Source organism: Crocodylus porosus, unplaced genomic scaffold (genome assembly GCF_001723895.1).
Source record: "Crocodylus porosus isolate Cpor-Errol unplaced genomic scaffold, CroPor_comp1, whole genome shotgun sequence".
Taxonomy (NCBI): Eukaryota; Metazoa; Chordata; order Crocodylia; family Crocodylidae; genus Crocodylus; species Crocodylus porosus.
The window spans coordinates 181326199-181351185 of NW_017728906.1; the positions used below are offsets into that span (position 1 = coordinate 181326199).

Here is a 24987-nt window from a genome sequence, read left to right on the forward strand (position 1 = left end):
GCTCATCACGTCCTTTGCTCCAGCCAGCTGCTATACCCCAGGTGGAAGGTAGCACTTCTTCGCTGCAGCTTTTGCACACAGTTGCTGGAGGGGACTGGTGGCTAATGGCACTGGCTACATTTTCAAAATGTTGTCAATCCCTGCCTAAAGTATAGATGCATCTGCTAAGGAGGTAGTAGAATACCACTGTGACAATTTATTTATCTACAGGTCTGTCTTTAATATGATTCTCAGTGTCCACTATCTCCTTCTTCAAAGCAACTGTAGAAGACAATAGGGATTACAAGTGCCCAACATCTCTGAAAGTTAGGCCCAAGATGCCTAAAAATAGCCAATCCAAAACTGACAGAAGCCACTCTTACATTTTGACTCTCTTGTATACAAAACTTTAAAGTGCAGCTGTATTTTGCAAATGGCCTTTGTAACAGTAACGTTGTAGGATTTCATATTCATTAGATTTCAATATCAAATATGCTCTTTGCAAACAAAACCTTGCCCTTTCCAACATTTGTTATTGAAAACTCCTCCTTGGGCTCTGGCTGTTTGCAGGAGTCCTTGCATATCATCACTGATAAAGATTTTGCGGGATAATATGTACTTTTAGCAGCAGTGCAACTCTTTTACTTTTCTGGAAGCGCAGATAGATACAGCTGAAAGCATCATGAAAAGATAGGGATATGGATGGCATATGTAAGGAGGAGCTGTGTTTTCTGGGATGACAGGTTTGAAGAGGTGTTGGCTTACTGCAGTTGCATCCACCTAATCTTGCAGTGCCTGTCCTCAGATCTATACCACAAATTTACAGTTCCACTCAGAAGCACCTCAAACACACTACTTTTGGCCTGTATTCCCCCCACCTTCTCCAGCGGCCTCTATTTCAGACTAATAGGTTCCCTGCTGAGTGACAATGCCAGTTAGCTCACCCACACCATTGCATGAACACTGACTGCTACATTGCTTCTACTTGGGGAAGCAGCCTATATGAGCAGCTCAATATTTTCAAAGGTATTGCTGCCTAACATAGTACGTTTCCAGTATAGTCATACTTTTTCTGGTGAAGTCAGACCCAGCAACTCTGTGCTGGAACTACCCAGCTACTTTTACTACATTCTCATTGAAGACTCACATAGAGGAGTAAAACCTCAGTGCAGTGCAATAGACTGCAATGAAGAGGAGTTCATTGCTTCAATATACTAAGTTAAGATAAAAAACAGATTAGGTATTACAAATAAAAGGCAACAGCTCAGAAATGAGCCTAGGAAAAAATGGTAATAAATGTTAGGAGCAGGACTGGGGGAGACATGCCTTGAAATCAGTGCTGTGGAAACCAGCCTCTCTCTCAATATACATTTCAAAGAAATAAAACACAACTGTTCTCCAAAACAGACTTAGAAAAGACTTTTTTCTTAACACTTCCAAAAGTTCTTCCCTTTCCTGTGTGATGTACCTCTCTAACTGCAAGCTGAAGACAAAAAGTAAATCCACCTCTCAATATTAAACTAACGCCTACAGTACAATATGTAGTCACAAGGAAGATACTGTGTCATTGAAAGTTTTTCTATGCATTAGATATTTGCATGCAAATGTAAGACTTCGTATGAGATGTATTTACCAATCTGTAGGCACTGCAGGAGGGCCAGTTTGAAAAGCAAGAAACATAATTTCTTTGGCACATCCAAACTTTGGTTTGGAAATTCAGAGAGATCCATTTTCTAGGATTTATGACATTTCTGACTTTTAGCAATGATGCTATTGTGCTGGCAACAGAGCTATATGGAAAGGTTATGCAAGCACAATCCTGGATCTGCTACTTAAAACAAAATTCAACAACAGTCTCTCAACACTGGCATTTAGAACAATTTTTGAAGGTTTCTAAACTCTAAGAAAAATCTCCTTCTGTGACCTCAAGGCAACATATTAGTCACTGGTGGCATGGAAACTATTGAAGTTACACTCAACAGTTACAGTGGGAATAAGGCAATCACCACAGAAACTCTCCCTCTATTCAATGACATTTACAGTAGGTGATCTTTAATTACTCCTTTGGTACTCAAAGAATTGTCAGAAGAACTGTGCAGATTTTACCCTTAATGTTTCACAATCAAGCATACATTGTAAAATAATGAACATACAGAAAAACAGCCATATCACTACAACATGCAGCCTACTATACCTGGTGAATGTAGTGGAGGAGAGCACATCAGAACAACTCCTTGACCTTCCCGTACAGACACTGCACTTCTTGTCCGTCCACTAAAATTGCCCAGATCTGTTAAAAGAATACAGTATTTTAATTCCATGCAGAGGAAGATCTTAAGCTTTGCTACTCTTGTATCTTGCACTTTATTTCTTTGTGTAAAGCTGGCAGTACCCTTCTTCATTACTCAATCTATGATATGAGGGCTTTAAAAATATGTGTAATTTCCACTTCAGAGATTTCTATGTTATAGCAACACTATTTATTACTCATAGCAGTGACTGGACACAACATCAGAAAAAAACACTAGGCAATTTATGATTTATAATGGACATTTAGTAGGCCTTTATTTCTGTTTGCCATTTCCAGTTTATATTGTTCACCAGTAGAAGTCATTCATGCATACTGAGAAGAAATATCTAGGCAGGGAAAATGCTTTGTGTCTAGCCTGCAGCCTGAAGAAGGTTATTAATGTGTCATCCAAAGAATACCGGGTACAATGCATTCTTGTAAGTGGAAAGGAGAATCAGCTACTCTATTTCTAAAAGCAAATCTCCAACATAGTATAGATTTACTTTTTGGCTGCATATAGACTTTGGGATGTTAGGGGGAGGTTAGATTGAGTTAAAAATGGCCATCCAATGTAATGTAAGTTATGACGGAGGGTCTAATGTGGGGGAGGGGGGAGGGAGATTTGGGAGGTACACATGGTCTGCTACTGAGATTGGGGAATTGGAAGGGAAGACAGCATCTGTGGAAGGGTTCGGGGATTGGGGGGGAGGGGAAAGGCAAGTTGAGTCCACAGGAGAGACCAGGGGGTGAGTGGGAGAGACACTCTCTTCCCCAGCCTCCAGGACCAAGGGCTATTTTTAGCCCACTGCCTCCTAGCTGAACAACCCCACCCGTCTGGTGAACCAACCCTCTCCAGCCCTTGCTCAGCTCCCACACTGGTGAATCATGGTAAAAATGTCACCTGAAGTTGCTTGCAGGATGGGGAGGTTGGTGGCCTCCGAAGAAGGGGGCAGGGGAACCAACGCGATCTAAGCTGAGTGTACCTTGGAGGTAGGGGTAATTTTGGATCAGGTCAACCATTTTTATGTCCCTCTAACTATCCTGAACTTCTGTACAGTTTGCACTTAGTTTGCCTAGGTACAGATCTGACTGTAGTTAGGTGGATCTAAGCTAGATTAGGTAGCCATTTTGAACCTGATATAACCTCCCTATAACCTCCCCAAATGCCTGTACACAGACTTAATACTCTTTCCTGGATGGTTTCTCCAGTATTCTGTTCATAACCAAATTCTAGATGATTACATTTTGCCTCTCTAAATTGCTGCCAGCAATAGAAACTGAATAAGGCATATGCTACTTATGCTAAACTTTTGAATCAAGTTGCAGCACATGGTTATGAATAGTTTATATTTATTTATTTTTCATTGAGAAGATGTGATTGCTCCATTGACCACAGGAAACTTTAGACCTGGTCCCTATCCAAATTTCATGGTGATGTCCAGCTTGAGTATTTAAAGAAAAAATAGGTTTATGCTGTAAGATGCTACATGCTTTGGTGATGGGAAACACTGTAAATATCTAAATATATCAGTATGTATATAATATATAATCTATCATTGACATGCATTGGCTTTTGCATTTCAACAGTATATACTAAAGCATTCTGGAACATACTAGTTGTTAACTAAGGTATATTAACATCATACAAGTTGACAGGTAAAGAACAATACTACAAAATCAGCCTCACTAAGGACCTTATTACACATTAATTTTAGGCAGCTCCTGGAACTTTTAACCCCTGGATTGTCCACACATTAACACCTGAGACTCGTTTTAAGTGTATTGTAGGTGACTTGAAGTTACTCCACTGCAGGTCAGATTTATCTCTGATCTGTGTTACCAAGCTTATGATCCATTAATGTGTGGCCACTCCCCACATATGAGCCACCCAAGTTGCAGTCCTCCAGCATTCCAGGATGCAGTGTCCTTTCCCCCACCCTCCTGTTCTGTGTGGACAAAATTTCCACCCCCTGACCTCTACTGCCCAGGAAGCACTTCTGGCACCAAGTCTATTTCACCTCTCACTCCTGGTGGTGTGACCTTCCCACCCTCAGCAGTGCAACTCTGCAAATATCCAGCTAGCTAGTCACAGGGCATAGACAGGTCCAGGAGTAGGACCTAGGGTAGATAGGGGAGAACAAGGTAGGGGGCCAGATTGGGTCCCCATAGCTGGGACTTCCTTCCTGGGGTAGCACCAGTAGCTCCTCCCAAAGCACCACTCCCACTCCCAGCCACCTGCAAAAGCACAACCAGCACCCCCTACAACCCTATCCCAAATCCCAGTTTATTAAAAAAGAAGACCTTCTTTAATTTACTTCCTCTTTATGTCTTTTGTTTTTTACTTCTTTTTATTTTATCTTTCAGTGGCTGGTTTCCTTCATTTCATCTCCTTCCCCCACTCTCATTTCCTTTCCCCCACCCATTTTATTACCCCACCACCACCATTCCATTAACTCTCCACCTCCCAGCTTCATGTTCCCACCTGCACAACCCATATCTCACATACCTCTACCTAAAGCAGGGGTAGAAACCTATCCTGACTCACCAGCCATGTACTGGCAACTCATAGCTATACATTCATGTGAGACCCCTGCTTGCCTGCCCTCTAGAGCCCAGTCACAGCTGTATAGATGGGGGGCAGTCAGAGAAAATGTTTAGCCTTAAGGTACAACTGCTCCAAACTTGAGCTAGCATTAACATCAATCAATATTTGAGCAACATGTGAAAAGGCCCTTACAAGGAGAGAATAGGTAGGGGAAATGTTTTTAAGTACAATTTTACTATGCAATGAATTCAGATTCTTGTCCTCAGTTGATATAACTTAAAATTATGTAATTTCCCCCCTGATTCTTTCTCCAGCAGATTTCTTCAAAAGAACAGGTGAAGTTATGCTAATGTAGAGCTTTGCATTTTGTATCCAATACTTTTTATGATAGCATAAAACTGATTATACTGGTGTAAATGTTTTATTTTTCCAGGGCCTGTTAGTACATCTGTTAACAAGTTCAAGGTCAATTGTACAGGCAAAATGAACAATGGACACCATGAATGTTCTTTGAAATTTTTCCTCTAGGCCTCCTTTGAGATAGGATCTGATGAAACTTCCCTAAATAAGATCTGAGAGCCCCCTAAAATATGTTCTTTGATTTATTCTGAAAAATGTTCTTTGAATCTCAAATGGTATGTATAAACAAGCCTTAGTGAATTTAAAATTTGGATGGAACTGGAATTGATATGCTGTGGTTTCAATATATTTTGAGAAGGAGATGTGTTGTGAATCCAGAGGAGCTATGCACATTGAGAGATACTCAACTCATGGAATTTTTCTAGGCATATGAATAGATATAATCAGGAAATGATACTTCCTTTTCACAAATTTCAAAAATAAAGTTTTGCCACTGTATTCCTAATGGAATCATTAAAGCATTTCACAAAGACTTCCTGAGACCCTTACTGTGAGCCTGCCTTTCTGAATCTGTGTGATAATTAGTGCTATAAAAAAACCTACATTATTTTTTAATTTTTTCATAACTAGATCGGAACATTAGCTAGCTGAAAGTAAACAAGCTATATTAGTGTATTTTGAAGGACTGAGTTTTTTTTTACGGTGAAAAATAAGACCACTCAGGAATGTAGTGTTTTGCATTTGTAAAGCTTAGTTTTTCAATTTTGGTTTTGTAAATTGTATCTCAAATTGTTTTCAAGCTCCAAGATAGTCTACAATATGATTGAAAATGTTCTACTGAACATTCAAGATTTTGTTGAAAAACATATATCAACATTTTATTTATAAAAAAATATTTCACCTAAAGAGTAAAATGTTTCAGTTTTGAAATGCTATTGTACTCTCCTGGGAGTTAAGGGTTCAGGTGTTTTGCACCCATCCTTTTCATTTATATTTCAGTAGTCCTCATCTCATTTCAAACCGGAACGTGAGAAGAGAAATACGAGGCACTTGACATGTAGCTTCCATAAAACAACATTTCAGGTTTCATTTATTGGATTTTTTAAAACGTATTTAAAAATTTTTTTCTGAAAATGTTGTTTTTCATGGAAATAAACCCCACTTGTTAGATACAGGAATAGATGTCTTTTGGATAAAATGTTTGAGGTTTGTCCTTTCACTTCAATTTGAAGTATTTTTCCATTCTTCTCCACAGTGAAAACCAAAGACTGAACTTGTCAACCAGGTATGGTTAAATCTTTTGAGTAATGAGAAAGGTAAAACATTTATGCTACTACATGTATTTGCCATTAATTAACCATCAAACCAGGAACACACTTCTAAAGAATGTCTCTGGCCACAAAATTCTTAATACAAATGTTGCAATACCTGGAAAAAGGTGAAGATGCAGGATGCTGCATGCAGTTCTCCCATTAAAATCATTAGTTTGGCAGAGAGATGTCAGAGAGATAGCAAATTAACTGCTGATTATAAGATGAATGTCAATATCCTTTTAAAAAAAATCTTAAGGATTTAAATCTTGCTCAGGGGTTACATTTAGCAAAGGAGAGGTAGCTACTTAATCTAAATTTGTATACACATGCACACACTTAAAATGGGGAGCAGGAAAACAGAAGGAATACTATATTAGTTATAAGAAGCATTATGTTCTTCTATACTCTTGGACACCAAATCCAATAATCTAGCTGCAATAGAAGTCAGTACTGGGAAAAAAAACCTAACCCCATATGGAATGCACCAGTGCAAAGCATACTTGGATGGTGGATACAAACTACCTTTCTGTGCTTGGCAGGTGTTCATTTCATACCCTGAGAAATTAGGCTTGTTTACCCTTATCTTAGCTTTAGTGGCAAAGATGATAACATATACTGTACATTTTCAAAGCAATGCCTGGGGTTTTAGCTGCATGACTTCCATCAGCTTTGATATGAGCTACGACCTTACCACTTTGAAAATGTATGGATAATAAGTGTCTGTCACCATTTCTAATGTGAACACAGTTTTAGAGATTTATTCACAAAGCATGGAAAGGGAATGCAGCATCTTTAAAAAATAGTACAGTCACAGCTTATGGCAATGAATTATTCACAGTGGGCGCGTCTACACAAGATGCTTACTGCGCATTAGCCTAATAACACTGCGTAGTAGCATGGCAGTTAAAAACCATGCTAATAGCCTACTGCAAAGTGTTATTAGGCTAATACACAGTAAGCATCACACAATAACCATGCACTGGTGCTACTGCATAGTAACTCTAGTTACTGTGCACTTAGTATTTCATTAAGCAAGTACTAAACTAAATGTGCAGTATCTAAGGCACATTAATGAATGTGTGGATATGCCCAGTGAGCCATATACATGGATGAAGGTTATTTGTGGGTAGCTGTGAACTTCTAGAGGCCCTAAATGAAATGGCCAATAAAGCTGCATAGTAAAGATCTAACTATTTGTAAACAAAGAAACATGGAAAGACCTCTATTTCGCTTACCACAGTATCAGAGTCTGCACTGAAAAAAACATGACAGATCACAGAACAGCCTAATTGAAGGAGGGGAGAGAAAACAAACAAGAAGTACCTCTAACCAGTCAGAACAACCTAAAAGGTACAGACCGCTAGCATCAATATAGTAAAGATCCCTAAAAACACCCAGCGGCTAGGAAAGCGGAGGGCAGCAGTGAAGGTTAGGTTCAGAACCACACCATTTTACTTCCTTAATAGGTCACAATGTCACATTCCCTATGGAGATAACAAAGAAAAATAAATAAGGTGGGGAGGAGGGGGTATGTAGTTTGATAAAACAGCAGTGTTGGCTACTTTTATCCAAGAAATAGTGCCTCAGACTTCTTCTAAATACCACCCTTATTAACATTCAGTTTCTTTTATTTAGATGGATAACTAGACAGAGTAAGCAGATTCTAAAGGTCTCATCAGGTTAGATCAGCAGCAAGGGGAAAAATGAAAAAAAATGTTTTGTCCTACAGAAAGGACCATGTAGCAGTGCTGTGCTGCTCAAATGAAACAGTGAATGGGCAAACATTTTCCTTGTTTTAAAAGGGGAAGGGGAACTGCTCCTGAGTGCGCACCAGCTGTTATGATCTATTATGTCTGCATGATGAGAAAAAGGAGGAGGAGGAATCCAGAAACTACAGACCAGTCAGCCTCATCACAATCCCTGGAAAAATCATAGAGCAAGAATCCATTTCCCAGTACTTGGAGGAAAAGAAGTTGATTAGGAAGTGAGTAGGAATGGATTCACCAAGGGCAAGTCATGCCCAACCAACCTGATTGCCTTCTGTTATGACATGACTGGCTCTGTGGATGCAGGAAAAGCAGTGGACATGATATACCTTGATTTTAGCAAGGCTTTTGATATGGTCTCTCAATATTCTTGCAAGCAAGCTAAGGAAACATGGATTGGATGAAAGGACTGGATGGTGGACAGAAAACTGGCTGGATAGTCAGGTTCAAAGGGTAGTAATCAATGGTTTGATGGTTAGCAGCTGGTATAAAGTGGAGTGCCCCAGGGCTTGGTCGTGAGGCTAGTTTTGTTTTTCATCAACAACCTGGAAGATGGCATAGGGTGCAATCTCAGCAAGTATGCAGATGACACCAAACTGAAGAGAGTAGTCAGTAGATACACTGGAGGGTAGGGCTACGATTTAGGGAAACTTAGACAAAGTGGAGGATTGGGCAAGAGAAATCTCATGAGGTTCAACAAGGAGAAGTGCAAAGCCCTGCACTTAGGATGCAACAATCCCATGCACCAGTACAAGCTTGGGACTGACTGGCTGGGCAGCAGCTCTGCAGAAAAGGACCTGGGGGTACAGTGGATAATAAGCTGAATATGAGCCAACAGTGTGCCCTTGTTGTGAAAAAAGCTAACAACATACTGGACTGCATTAGTAGGAGTGTTGCCAGCAGGTCAAGAGAAGTGATTTTTCCCTTCTATTTGGCACTGGTGAGGCCACATTTAGAGTACTGTGTCCAGTTTTGGGCTCCCCTCTAAAGAAAGGATGTGGACTGGTTAATTACACAATTACTTTAGACTGGCTGCATGTGTAAAGTAGCTATCTATCTTATAAAGTTAGACCTGGAAAACATACAACAACTTTATAGCTGGATCCTATCATACATTTACCTGAACTTTTACAATGACTTTCTGAATCTAGTCTACACTTCAACCACAGTGTCTTGTGTCTCTGTTTTCCCTATTGAACTATATGACAATTATTTCTGTATCCTTACACGAGGATGCCAACTATAACGACATTCATAAAATCTGTAATTATTACAACCAAGATATAACTTAATAAGGAATTGAAAGTAGATACTGGTCAGGCTTTCTCTTCATTTATCTGTCAGCAGTAACTACTGCTGAAATATTTCCATTTAGCAGTATACAAACACTCCATCAAACTTTCAAAAATAAACATTTGTGCAATTCAGATGCTGGGCACATTTAGCATTTTACAAGTGGATACCCGCAAAAAGAGAGGATAATTATCCTCTCTGATTAATTAATTAAGAAGAAAATTAAAATGACACACATACAGCTTCAAACTTAGATCTTTTAAAGCATTTAGTTTTCCAGAATGATGTGATGATTGTCATAATGTAGAATATTGCAGAAGAATTTGCCCTTACAGGCTTTAGACATGGCAAACACCATTAAAAAGTGATAACACACAAAATGAGATGTATATATTTTGGTAAGCAATTTAAGTGCTTGATAAATGTTAAAGGTGCCATACAACTGATTAGGGAATAATGAAAGGTATGTATTAAAATTGTATGACCCTTTTTAAGTTACAAAGAAATGACCTAAGTTTTAGTTTAAATTGTGAAATAAATTAGATGCTGATACTCTGCTGACAGTGCTTCAGAGTTGTCCCCAGCAGCTGCTCCCAAGCACACCACAGATCAAAGCGTTGAGAGCAGTCACTTTCAAGCACACAAGAGTCTGGGGTCTGAAGGCTGGGTGCAAAGGGATAGCCTGGAGCCAGCTCACCAGAGCACTTCCAGTTTGGGACCTGGGATGCGAGGGAGGAGAAAGGATACCCTAGCCAGCATTGCTGCTGGGGGACACTGCCATCAGGTGAGTAGAACTAAGGAAGTCCATCTTTCTGATATATATACAGTTATCTAAGGATCATAGAAAAGAGTTTTGAGAGGAAAAATCTCTGAAGTGGTACTAACATTGCCTCTGTGCCACAATTCAAACTCAGCAAATTAACGGGAAAGAGCTTAAACTGTTTGTAGCAGGGCACTGGGTGTACCTGTTCCCTTAAGGGCACAAACAGCTTGTAAAGCCACCTGCTGGTGGCAGTGGGGAGCTAAGGCTGGAGCTATATAAGCCCAGAGCCTGCACCAGTCCGTTACTTTCTCCCCAGGCACTATGCAGGGAGGAGCTCCTGGCTGCCGGGCAGCAGGGCTCCTGAAGGGACCTGGGTTTTGTTCAATGACTCTGTGGGCCTGGGAACCGAGGCAAGTTCCCTGGGTTAAGAAAGAGTGGGCTTTTACAGGTGAATGGCCTTTGTTTGTGCTAAGCCCATAGAGGGTTTTGGGTGTCTGCCAGATGCTTCATGTTTAATTAACTTAAACTGATAGTTCAGCCTTGAGCCCTGCAGTGGATGGCTCAAGGCCTATTTAGAGAGCTGGTAACCCAGGAGCCCTTGGACTGAGAACAGGGCCCAATAAGGGGTTCAGCAGCTTAGGAAAGGCTAAGGCCCAGAGGAGGGGCTGCATGTGGGGCCAGGGGTCCGAGGATCCAAAGGGGCCAAGTGTACAAATATTTAACATCGAAGAGAGAGAATACCCACAAGGCTTGGGGCATGGTGTAGGGAAGGAAATGGAGCTATGCAGTGAGCTCTTAAGGTTAGAGGTGCCCTAGAGGGGCACAGATATCAATGTAGCTCTTGAAGCTACAGGGGCCCTGCAGGGGCAAAGGCCAGTCGAGAGGGGCTATTGAGCTTAAGGGTTGAATCAAGAGGGCTGAGGGTCCAGGAGGTATCCACGGATACTGCAAGTTGTCTAAGGCTCACTCTAAGGCTTGTGGGCTGCTTCCCTTATCTAACTTGTAATAAGCAGGGATCCTGGTTTTCTCTGATGTTAAGAAAAACCCCAACCATTTTTTGGATTAAAAAAGTAATGCAAAATCCACATTATTCCATGATTTAAATAAAACACCACTGATATGTATATTGGTGTTTCATTTTAATCATGGGAAAATGTGGTTTTTGAGTTACTTTTTTAAATCTGAAAATTGGGTTTTGTTTTTTTAATCAAAGAAAACCAGGATCCCTGATAGTAAGAACAAGGTGCAGCAGATGAGCAGTTAAGGGAGGGCTGTAATAGAGACTGAGCCTGGCAGGAGTCATATTGCCACCAGGAGGCTTCATGGCCACCCTGGGGCACAAACCTGCTACACTGTCTTTCAGACAGCATCCTTACATACTTTCTAAGTAAGAAAGCATGACACCAGCGAGACATACAGTCTCCCATTAATGTGCTCTACATTATTTTTACAAGTGCTTCAAGGGGGCGGGGAGGTGGGTGGGACTGGGCTTTAATTAGGGCAGCTCCCAGCATGCTAATTAGCATGTACTAGCCAGCCTCCGCATCTCGGGTATGAGTGTCCCTGCACTTCAAAATGACTGTGGGGCTGCTTTATCTAAAGCTCATAGAATGAGCTTTAGTTAAAGTATTCCCTCTGCCATTTTGAAGCCTGGGGAAGCTGGTACATGAGGCATGGAGTCTGGCTTGAGTACACTAATTAGCATGCTGGGAGCTGCTCTAATTAAAGCTCTGATTAGCACACTCCAGCAGACTTGATTAATTATCACATGTACAGACACCCTACTACTACTACTACTACCATTACTACTATAGCACACAAGAGTCCTTATCATGAGCACAGACACAAAACATCAAACGAACCGATAGTCTTCGGCTGAAAAAACATAATCTAAACCAGTGATTTTACAACTTCCTAAAGTAATGGAACCATTTCATGTTCCTTCTTCTACTATGGAACCCCTACCTCTGGCTCTGCAAGCCACATGAGCTGATGCGAAGCCATGTGAACTGGTCCGGCAATGGCAACACAGTGCCTCCAGACCTGCTTCACCATTGCCCCCAGACTTTTTCTAGAACACCTGATAACCTATTGTGGTTCCACCTAACACAGTTTGAAAATCACTTATCTAAACATTAGACTAGAGGCAAACAGGTGGATACAGCCATTAAGGAAGTACAGGAAATCAATGAGACACTAAGTAGGCTGTATGATTAGACAGTGGATTGAAGGAAAATTATGAGAGAATTTTACTGATGTGTATGAGGAACGCCTCTCAAATTCGAGAGGTAGCATCAGAAAAAGCACAAATGTACCTGTTTGAAAATCTAAAAAGTGTAAAGCAGTAAGGCAACATATTAGCATAGGACAGCTGTCTCCAATCAACATCTAACAGAATTTCAATCCAGCTACCACAGAAGAGAATCTTTGGAAGAAAAAAAAAGAAATGACTGGTGAATCTCTAGAGAGTTGCAGTGGATGGCAGCGTTTTCGAAAGAGGAGAACACCATTTCTGAGAAAACGCCGTACTGATGCACAGCACCAAGTGGGGAGCAACGCAAAGCACTTACAATTTTGTGGATGTGAATTACCTTCACAAAGTACCCAAAGGACTAATTACTTCGAGGTAATGTCTTTTTTGTTGCCCAAAACAGACACCTCTGTCTAAAGAAAACAGGTGCTCCACTGACAGCATTTCTGTAGCTGATATATTAAGAACACTGCCTACCACGATGACCGATACTACTTCATCGCTTCATTGTGTTCCCTCATCTGATTGGTTCTACCCATCTGCTGTAATTAAGAGGCTCACTTTTTGTTATCTTTGTGCCATGCCTAAGGCCTATAACTGGTATTTTTAGCTGCTACCTGCATGAAAATACATTTAAAATGTAGAGTATAAACAATTTTCCTTCTTCACTGTCAATAAATCTCTCCCTTCTCTGACCCTACTCCAGAGAGTAATTTGAATTTGTTTACAATATTTCACCCTGAGTACAGTGTTTGGAAGACAGGCATACTATTCAAAAGTGAATGGCAAAGTACTAGTATTCAATTAAAGCATTCAGTCTGTGTGATCTACTTCTATTGCTAATTAATAAAATAATTAATTATTGATCATCTGCAACATTTTACCCCTGATTAACTATTAATCCTTCTCAAACAATCCAGCAATTCATATATTCTCTGGCCCTATAAATCTAATACATATTGGCAACCTAACTGTAAAGTACTTAGATATTTATTGCTCTGGGTCTATCTTCAATACACTTTAATTCTTTGTACAACTTTGAAGTGAGGAAAAACATTATTTTCTTTACTTTTTTCTTTACAAATTTTGCAAACCTTAAATAAAAAACTTCAGACTAAACGATTATTGACCAACATCAATTCCTGTCAACATTAATGTGTTCTGTATTCAGAAGACATGAAATACTTGGCCCAAAAGGAATAGAAAAGAAAATATTTATGTAACCTAAAATAAAGCCACAACAAAAATAACGGTAAAAATTACACAAAGGTGCAGTAATAATAATTCAACATGCCATATTAATTTCTATTTGCTATGTCTGTGGTTTCAGTTGTTAATGATTATTTTCAGTTAACTATGATCATTCTTTTGTGTCAGGTTTCATCTATTTTGACACACAAAAACTGCAGCATATCATTTCTCAGTTGTCTTCCATGTTTTTTTAGTGTAATATCATAGATAAATGACAATCCTGAGACTCACATTTTGAATTTGTTTATACTAGGGACACTCCATTGATGCCTGGCTAAGTCAATGGGTATACATACTAGAAGTAAATTCAGAATTAAACTTGCTGTCACAGATTTGATTTTAGTTTGCAATAATCTAGAATGTCCAGGGTTGTGGTTTCTCTTTTTCTGAATATAATGAAAGCATTTAAGATCAGAGTTAGCATAATGTTTGGTAAGCTATTTATAAGTTCCTTATCAAAACATGTTTCCCACCTAAATCACAGAAATAAGAAACTAACTTAAAATCCTTTACTATGTCCTGATATTTTAATACTGTTTTTTTTTCTATAGGTGTCAATTTTTAGTTGCCGCCACAGAGGAATTGGTAGAGGTAAAAATAAGCCAAAGATATGCTGTCCTTCTCTAATCTAGTGGGTATATCTATATGTGCAATTACTGTGCAGCAATGAACTCTGGAGCAGTTTGAATCAGAGTAAACTATTACCTGGCACAGAGTCTACACATACGCCTTGGAGAGCAGGAATTTGAGCCACGGTGGAACAGTCCTGGGCTGCCAGGATTCACCAGGGGTCAGGTCCAGGTGCTGGCATTAGGCAGAGGGGCCGGTTGCAGCATGAGGATGAACGTGCAGAGCCATAGGGCTAGGCAGCAGACTGGCCCCCAGCTGGCTAGGCTGACAGGGTACAGTTTACATTGTCTCTGTATGCATTTAGTTGCAGTAAATTACCTTGGCATAAGACAGTGCTGTCCCCGGCAGTACTATTTTACTGCAGTGTTAATTAGTTTACTGGACCCTAATGCCATCACATATGTAAAGGGTGACACTATACTCTTTCTGTGTTATGAGCCAAACTGTGTATGTGTGAATCTGTATTTAATTCCATTAGGATCCACACATAGATGTCCATTCAACCATTGTGAGTTAGTGGGAATGCATAAAGCAAAATACTTTCCTTTTCAAAACAACTTTCTTTTGATTTAAAACAGAATGTAGCTCCTCTTTTTCTTAAGAGCTTTAACATGTGGACTCTTGCCGTTAGTACCTAAGTGGGTGCATCTACATGAGGCATTTACTGCAGACTAGACAGATTAGCTCTACAGTAAACATCTTGCATCTACATGTATGGCCCTATTAGGACACAAGAACCTAATTAACTCTGCAGCAGGGTATAATTGTAAATTCACGTTTCTTACTTTGCAGCACAGAATGTGTAGGTGCTGATGTGGCTAGCTGAGGCACAAGGATGATTCTGTTTTTTTTAATCTTTAACAAAGATTAAATTTTAAATTTAATTTTAAATCTAAATATTTCCCAAAGATTCCCCAGGCTGATCCCTGGGGAAAGGGAAGGGGGAAGGTCAGCCTCCCAGGTAGCCCTGCTCTAGAGTACCCTTGTGCCCCAGCCAGCCCATCTGTAGGACACTGAGCCAGGTTGGAGCATCCCCAGGCTGGCAGACTAACTCCCCAGGACCCTGCCAGTTAGGGCTGCTCTGATTTGGCTCAACATGCTGATGTCCTGGATGCACATGGAAAAGTGGCACTCAGGACCAATACACTCTAGCATTATAAGCACTGGAGTTTATTGCTTTGACTTAATAGCACATGTAGATGTGCAAAGTATAATGTGCCAAGTATAATGTGTAATTTCCCCCTTCAAGACTTTGCTGAAGAAATTCCAGTATCTTTGGTAGGCTAAACTGTGTAATTAGAATTGGAAGCTTATCACCCAGGAAAACTGGCAATGAATTAAGGCCAGCAGTCATTATTCTTTCTGTTTGCATAAAGTCATATAAGGGAGGAAATTGTGTAAAGTTATATAAGGTGTGAGAAGGGAAGAGTGTAATGGCATACTCTCTCCTTCAGTCTTCTTGATTCTTCAGAACTGATGCAGTAGCTATGCTTCTGCAGGGGTAAGAGATATGAGCTTCCCCTGCTCTTGGATGAAATGGGCCATAAGCCTGTATGCCACCTCCAATGTTGAGAAGTGCTTACAAGATCTAATAAGACTGACACTTCATTGTCATTGCCTGAAGAATGCTTCAGGGAAGATTTGCAAGTCTTGTGGAAGGCTCCTTTATAACAATGTGTGTGACACTTAAGGCAAATAATAGGGGCCAGGTGCAGACATTACACTTTTACTGGTATAAGTAACTGAAAATTGGTCTATACCCATAACAGAAGTTTGGCACAATGGACTTGATTAAAACTGGTGGAACCTAGTCTACAATATGCCTTCCACCCTCACCTTCCCCATCAGTAGGTGAACACGTTCTGTTCACTGCTGGTCTAAACTATGCTACTTATGGAAAACCATGTAACATTTCACCAAACAGTAATTACTGCAAACTTAAGAGCGTGTGTAGATGAACTGGCCCTAAATTGAAGTGGTGGGTTTTTAAAAACACCGCTTCAATTTAGGACCCTTTAAACCCCCTATGTCATGCACATACCCAAACTTACCTGCCTCTCTGGCTGTGGGGAGGAGAGGGCAAGCTGCCTGTGGGTGAAGTGGTCCCTGGGCTGTGGAGTGGGGCTGGTGCTTCCCTCCACGGCAGTTGTGGTTCCCCCCCAGGTAGCACCCGCCTGCAGGCACCTGGATTGGGTGGTCCTGGGGGGCACCACAGCCACGGAGGGAAGCACTAGGCCCCTGCTCAGCTCAGGTAGACAGGCAGGCTCGGAGGGGGGGAGAAGTCTTGGGCAGAGCCTATCTTCCCAGGCTGCTGCCAGGCTGCTTGCATGGGTTTCCTGCAGAGCCCCTGAGCTGCACGGAGCCCAGTACTTTGCTCCATAGCTGTAGGGCAGCAAAGCAAAATTCCTTGGAGGAGTTTTAGTTTGCTGCGCCCCAAGTCATTTAAGGAACATTAGGCCAAATTTGCTACAGTGGCTGGAATTACTGTGCAATACACTGCCAATGCATGCAAACACCAACACCATTAAAGCAGTGCAAAATCATTTAACCCATTTCAAAGTGTTGTGTACTCATGCCCCTCATTTCATCTACACATGGCCTGAATGGCTAGTTAACTATAAAAGAATGGACCAAAATCAGTGCCAGCATAAACAAATATGATGTAGACTTCAGTAGATGAATAAACACTCCTGGAACAGATGAATGAAATGTTTCCAGTGGACTTTACTTGTTTACTCTAAGACCTAATTTGCCTAAGTACATATTAGTAGAAGTTGATTTATGGATATTCCCACATTTGAAAAACAACTTTTTGACAGAACTGTTTACTATTGCAGCTGTAGCTATGAAAGGTCACTGTGTTATCCATCATGAATGTGCACTGCAATCACTCCTATCACATCATGAATGTTCACTGCAGTTGCTTTCCAATGCTAATGTTTTCTTCTATCCTGATACCCTAAGGTTTTATTTTGCTGTTATTTCTATGTTAGCTCCCCTCTCTGTATATTTACAGCTGGTTTTAGTTTTTATCTATAGCATTCCCTTTGGTTCCCATATATCTGGGTCTTTGTTTGTATCCTATTGGGATACTGTTTGTATCCTATTAGGCTTGTCATATCAAACTCTTCACTTTAAGGAGAGGTGAGGTAGCAGCATGGAGGGCCACGTGAAGAAACATTGGTTCCTTGTTTAACAGATAAGCACTGAGAAATGTTCCAGCCAATAGACTCAGATATAAAAGGAATAACGCAATACAATTGTATATAGGAAACAATAAGCTAATTGTGTCAGAAAAGGAATGAAATGCCAATGAGATTTGCATTGTGTTCATGGGATTCTAGAATAATTTTAGCTTATGATACATATACATAAAACATTGGCCATGCTACAGTTTGATTGCAGACCCTAAGCCTCTGTAATATGAAAGTGCATTTGAATTCTCTGGTGAAAGCCATGATGTAGTGTGGAAAATGTCTGGAAAATGACTAGCAGAATAGTAAATTGCTATAAATTCTGAAGGGGTTTTCTTTTTCCAGTGAGAACTAATATTGCCAGGTGCTTGCTTATTATACAGAGCATAAAATCCAAAAAATCATGAGACTTTCTTTTCAAGTCTTTCTCTTATTATGAGCAGGGATCCCGGTTTTCTCTGATAAAAAAAAATCCCCAATTCTCAGACATAAAGAAGTAACCCAAAATCCATATTTTTCCATGATTAAAATGAAACACCACTGATATATAGATATATTGAAGTTTCATTTTAATCATGGAAAAATGTGGATTTTGGGTTAGTATTTTATATCTGAAAATTGAGATTTTTTTCCTATTAGAGAAAACCAGGACCCCTGGTGATTATGCAGAGGCTGAAGATAGCTTTTCCTCTGTAACCACAGGGGACAGGATTAATAGCAATGGCCTCAAACTGCAGCAGAGGAAATCAAGGTTGGTGTCCTGCTGGATCATGTGCATCAGGTTGGGGGCCTCTTGGGGATTGAGGTGCCAACTAGGATCAGGAGGAGTGAGAAAAGTCCAGGAACAAGCTAGGTCAGTAAGCCAAGAGATAAGTTGAAGAGCAGGGGTTGAGTTGGGGAGCCGAGAGGTCAGGCTGAGAGCAAGCTGGGTCAAGAAGCCAAGAGATTAGGCAGGAAGTAGTCAGAGCACAAACCAAAGGGAACAGCAAGGCAAGCTGGGATCAAATTGAGCCCTGTTGCCCAGACATTTCCTGTTCTGGGTCAGGGGTTTACATAGTAGAAGTGGAGGGTTAACTGACCCTGGCTGACAGTTTTGGTGCCAGAGAGTAGCACAGGGCTAAGCCCTTCTAGAGGTGTCAGGATAGCCATGAGCAGAAGTAGTGTGGCAGACTGGGATAAGCAGCTGTGCTGGTAAGGCCTCAGCTTTAAGGCTGCAGCCTGACAGTTGGAGATTAAAATCATAAAAACTAGGGCTAAAAGAAACCTTTAAAGATCATCTAGTCCAACCCCCTGCCAGAGGCATGATCACCCTTATCCAAACCATCCTATACAAATCCACCCTCTAACCTATTGGTAAACATTACAGAGTCAGCCCTGACACAGGGAAAAATCCTTGAAAAAATTATCAAGGATCACATCTGTGAGGGGACAGTAGAGGAGATCATGCCCAGTGGACATCAACATGGGTTCATCAAAGGCAGATCCTGCCAGATCAACCTGATGGCCTTTTATGACCAGGTAACTAAATCCCTGGATGATGGTGTTGCCATGGACATAGTCTTTCTGGACTTTAAGGAGGCCTTTGACACTGTCTCTCACCCCATTCTCATTAATAAATTGAGCGACTGTGACATTGATGCCTACACAGTTGGATGGGTCAAAAATTGGCTGATGGGGTGCACCCAGAGAGTGGTGGAGGACAGATCATACTTGACCTGGTGGGATGTGAATAGTGGGGTCCCCCAGGGCTCGGTCCTGGGGCCTACACTGTCCAACATCTTCAGCGACTTGGATGAGGGGGTGGAAAACACATTGTCCAAGTTTTCCAATGACACCAAGATGTGGGGAGAGGTAGGCACGCTCGAAGGAAGAGAGAGCCTGCAATTAGATTTAGACAGACTACAGAAGTGGGCGAATGGTAACAGGATGGAGTTCAATGTAGATAAATGCAGAGTGCTGCACCTGGGGAGAAGGAATCCACAGCATACATACAAGCTGGGGAGCTCCCCCCTTGTGAGCACAGAGGCAGAAAGGGATCTTGGAGTCATTATTGACTCCAAGATGAACATGAGCCACCAATGCCAGACCACAGCCAGCAAAGCCAACCGCACCTTGTTGTGCATCCAAAGATGCATCTCAAGCAGGTCCAGAGAGGTGATACTCCCCCTCTATGCAACATTGGTCAGGACTCAATTGGAGTACTGTGTCCAGTTCTGGGTACCACACTTTAAGAAGGATGTGGCCTGCCTTGAGACAGTTCAAAGGAGGGCCATCCGCTTGGTTGGAGGGCAACAGGGCAGGACCTACGAGGAGAGGCTGAGGGACCTGAACACGTTCAGTCTCAGCAAGCGGAAGCTGAGGGGGGATTTGGTGCCTGCCTACAAACTCATTACGGGAGATCAGCAGCAAATAGGAAGGGCCCTATTCCCCCCAGCAACACCTGGGGTGACAAGGAACAATGGCAAGAAGCTGCTGGAGAACAGGTTCAGGTTAGAGATTAGGAGGCACTATTTCACTGCTAGGGTGGCTAGGATCTGGAACCAACTTCCTAGGGAAGTGGTCTTTGTACCTTAGGTAAATTCAAAAAGAGGTTGGACAAACACCTGTCTGGGGTCATGTGATCCCAGTGTGTGCTCTGGCCAGTGGTGGGGGGGTTAGATTAGATGATCTGTTCAGGTCCCTTCTGACCCCAAGCTACTATGAAACTATGAAACAACCAAGAACTTTCTATGAGGCTAAGGCTAATCAAGCATTAGACCAGGCTGCCTAGAGAAGCTGTAGGATCTCCATCTCCGGAAACTTTCAAGAGAAGGTTAGATACTTGGCTATGACGGATTAGTCAGGGATGATCCTGCTTTGAGTAGGGGATGAGATTAAGTGACCTCCTGATGAGGTCCCTTCCAGCCCTACTTTCTTATGTTCCTATATAATATAATCATCATGTTATAAACTTGGAGAACAATATTACTTGTCTAAATTCATATATGGGATCAGATACATTGAGACCTTTTTCTAAGAGGTCCATCACCTACAAACTTCCATGGAAATGTGGATAGTTAGAAGTTTCAAAATGAGATATTAATTTAATAATTTAACGAGTCAGTTGTATAAGAAAAAAAGGATATTTTTGTTACATTATTTCACGGATTTATTATAAATTACAAAACTGCTATAGGTGTGTTGTTAATTGTCATGTTAACCTTCCACTTTGCTTAGGGCTTTATGCTATTGACCTTGCCCACAGAGAATGGCATTTTACAATAAATTTAGTGCCACTGATTTTAATTAACTAAATACTATAACTTTCTAAAAGCATATTCAGTGATGGATCTGCCAGCCATTTTAATATAGGAAGGGGTTAGTCAACATGAACAGGGGTCAGTTTCTTATATAGGAAATGTTTAGATAGGCTAATTATTTCAATATTGCATTAATAAGAATGGAGAAAGGCTGCCTAAAGAAAAGGAAGTGACAGAGTGTCCTTACTGCTTTTTATTCGGCTTTTAGTAATACAGAACAAAGTGCCCTCAAAGCATCTTAGTTATGCCAGTTCAGGCAGTGGTTATCTGTGGACCGTTGTGTTGTCTTTTCCACAGAGATAAAATGAATATTTTAAAGTCCTCCAACATCCCAGAATGCACTCCCAGCACTCCCCCTCAACCCAGAACCTGAGATAGAGCCCAGGTGTCCAGGTCCCTAGCCACATCTCCGCTTATCAGCTCTGCAGTGGCAGGTCAGAAATGTCCTGACAAGAAATAGTATTAACCCTTAATATATGATTGCTCAAAGCATGTTCTAACTTTAACATCTCTTAATGTTCCACTGATTAAGTATGGTCTAAGCATAACTTGTAATACCTGCCCTTGTTCTGCACGCCCATGGTTCTTTGTGCTGAGACACACGGGTTTCCAAAGAAAATAACTGCCAATTGCTGAAGACATTGTCTGTCATTTGGGAGGAACTCTGGGAAGGACATCCCAGCCCTACAAGTAATGCAGTAATTTTTGCCTGTTTCCTCACTGCAAAGTAGGTGGAGTCAATAATCTCCTCAAGATAAGAGATGCGACTGAGGTCTATTTCTTTCAATGTCCAAGTCCTAACTAATCAGTGCTGCATAAACAGGTAAAACACCACAATCAGTTTCAAATACCAGTGTCTCAGAAAGGCTCAGGTTTTTCCAATGAGGTTCCAGTACAACTTAAAATAAAGGACAGACTACTCTGGATCCCCAACAGGGTAAGCTAGCCTGAACTTCGGCATATTCAAACCAAGGTGAGAAGTTTTCTTACGTGGATGGTTAGAAGGTAGAAGCCAACATTAGGTAAGAGCCCAGGCTAATTCTGTAATTAAGACATAGCCATATCAGTAGTGTACCAAGTGGAGGCATCAAGGGCAGCAGCAATCAGCCACGGCCACCACTGAAAGCCCACCTGCTGCTACTGTCCCATGCTGATGTCCAGAACTGCCTTCTTTACATTTCTGTGCTTTGTGTTTCAGATGCAAACGGAGACATAATTTGAAACTTTTCCCTCCTGAAGCATAATATAACAATACAGTTATGGACCTGGGATGTGACTAACTGTCCAGAGCAGAAGACAGTTCTGTTTGCAAAATTAATTTTTGCATCATCTTGGTTCTATGGAGGTCAGTTCCTTTGTTCCACATTCAAGCAGCTTTCTTGTTGGGCTGCAACAGCTTTAGACAGCTGCACAAAGCAAGAGATTGGTATGATCTAGGGACATCCTAGCCACCATGTACCTTTTCTTGGCTATACCTTTTCCCTGCTCCACCATCAGGAAGAAAAGTGGAGACTAAGCTCCCATGGTGGATCTCAGTTATAAGAAATAACCTTTTAAGCCAATTCAGGCAGTTATAGAGCAAGGGCCAGAATAAAAAGTCACAGACACCACAGATCATCACATGGAAGATCTAACTTCTGTTTAAGTTACAGCAGCTCTTTTAGAAGGATTTGATACAGACCAGTGCTCAAAAATAGACTTGTAAAAGTTGCACACAAGGAAACAACATGGCAAAAAAAAGAAGAATGAAAATATATTCTTTTTTACTCCTCCTACCTCAGTGATATTATTAATTCTGCCTGCTTGCAATCCTTCTTTCTGCAGAGGGCATAGCTGTTCTGATCATTTCAGTAACAGGGAGCTTCAGAAAATAAATATTTGCAATACTTTTCAAATTTCAAACACTTTCAGGGCAGATATAGACAAAAATGTGCTTTGGAAAATTTCCCTGTCTAAAATCTAATCTGTAAATCTAATCCTTTCTTTTAGAAGGGAGGGATGACACATGACCAAGAGGCTAACATCATGAGTTTAACCATGCTTCACCTCTGCACAGGGACACATTGAAATAGGCTCCTTGGGACCTTCCTATCTCTTTTGCTGAAATGCAGGACACAATTTTGCTGAAGAATGCAGGACCTACCTACTCTTTCTTAATGCCCCAAAGCCTGTGGGTGGAAGGGAGGGGAATGGATGAGGGGAGGCTTATGCATTTCACAAGCTGGCAGAGGGTAGATTCAGACTAGATTTTAGGAGGCACTACTGCCAAGCCAAGTGATGCTGGCTCCCTCCCTGGGGGTCTTTAAGAGGAGGCTGGATGAACACCTTGCCAGGGTTGTTTGACCCCAGTACTTTTTCCTTCCATGGCAGGGGGTCGGACTCAATGATCTGCTCAGGTCCCTTCCGACCCGACCGACTATGAAAACTATTAAATTAATAGCAGGGATTCTAGTTTTCCATGATAAAAAAACAAAATTCTCCAATAAAAAAACATAAAAGTCCATGTTTTTTCACAGGTAAAATTAAATGCTGAACATTAGTTTCCCTAGCCACAATATATATAGGTATTAGGGATACAAATGCCAATTAATTAAGTATTCATTTAAACTCCCCTATGTTATCAGTTAAATAGTTAAGTGATAACATGCATCTAGTGGAGACCAGCACCTGCCTGTACTCACTCATTTTCCAGGGGGCAGCAGCAGGCTGGGAAAGACCCTCACCTGCTGCTGCTGCCAGTGCATGGCTGCCTGGGAGCCTGGGCTGCAAGCAGCTGCAGAGCCCTGGCTTGGCTCATTGCTGGCAGCGGGTGCACACGTGCCTTGGGGCAGATGGTGGGGAAGCCGTGAGAGGCCCAATCCTTCTTTTGGCAGCACATCCCCAGGTCTTTCCCCACCATCTGCCCCATGGTACGCATGTATTCACTGCCAGCAAGGAGCATGGCTGGGCTCCGTGAACCCCAGTGAAGTTGCTTTAACTGTTCACATTCATAACTTTCAGCAAAATTTAGTTAATAATTAAAACGTAAAAATGTAAAAATTAAAGGTTCTCTGTAAAAAATACAAATTCCGTGTTTTTCCTTGACAAATGGATTTCCCTGCTTAGGAGCGACTGTAGCTGACTGAGGGAGAACTTCCACGTTAGCCTGGCCCTACAATGCCTCAATTTGACTCTAAATATGAAACAAACTTAGGTGTGTAGCTTTTACTTCCCTCCTGTGTCAAAACCTAAAAAGCAAAGAACTGTCTTTCATTTTCCAAAGTTCATGTGATGACATTATTTTAAAAATAAAACTGATATTTCTTAAGGGCACTTTAAGCCTTCCACCCATTAACTGTATATTCAACTGAATCCTGGGAACTTGAAGAGACAGCTTGTCATTCAGATACTTCACCACATCAACAAACTCAAGAAACCAAGGAGAGAAAAAAATCCTTCCTTCCTTACTTCTCTTCTGCTTTCTATTTTCTTTCCCCCCTCCACTTTCCAGTTAGTTACTAAACCACAGTGAGAATGTTACTGATAAGTATTCTTTCTTAATTTTTTTCAGAGCATTCACTTGATTTTTAAATCCATCATCTGTTTTTCTTGTCTCCTATCTCCTTAAATTCTTTTTTTTTAAGAATAAGAGTTATCCAAATATTATTTTAACTAATTTTACAGGCAATTTTTACCTCTTTAAACTTTCTCCCTTCCCATAATTTAGAGTGGAACAGTGGTAGATGGCTCCAGGGGCAGATCCAGGATTTGGCAAAGCGGGGAGCAGGAGCAACCACCCATACTGCAGGAGTGGATGCATCCCCACCCCCATGCCCAGACCACACAGCTGGAGCCTCTTTAAAGTTCCCAAAGCATTCAAAAATCCCTCCTTCCTCTCCATGCTCAAAGCTATGTTCCTTCCCCTATAATGTCTGCTGCTACTGCTTTCCCTTCTGTCCCAGGGGAAAGGGAGATCTTCAAAGCCGCTCCTGCCTGCTCCAGCTGGGCCATGCAAAGTTTAAGCTCAGCTGGAACAGGGGCAGTGGTAATGGGCAGGAAGTTCCCATTGCTGCT

General features: G+C 41.3%; 1 protein-coding gene across 3 annotated transcripts in view; it reads right to left on the reverse strand.

Annotated features, from left to right (window-relative positions):
- CNTN5 (contactin 5) overlaps positions 1-24987 on the reverse strand; it is a 983906-nt gene that overhangs the window by 362711 nt on the left and 596208 nt on the right. For all 3 annotated transcript variants that reach the window (XM_019530289.1, XM_019530290.1, XM_019530292.1), the window contains exon 7: positions 2174-2269. In XM_019530289.1, the coding sequence (XP_019385834.1) occupies positions 2174-2269 (96 nt within the window). The remainder of the gene's footprint in view (positions 1-2173; positions 2270-24987) is intronic.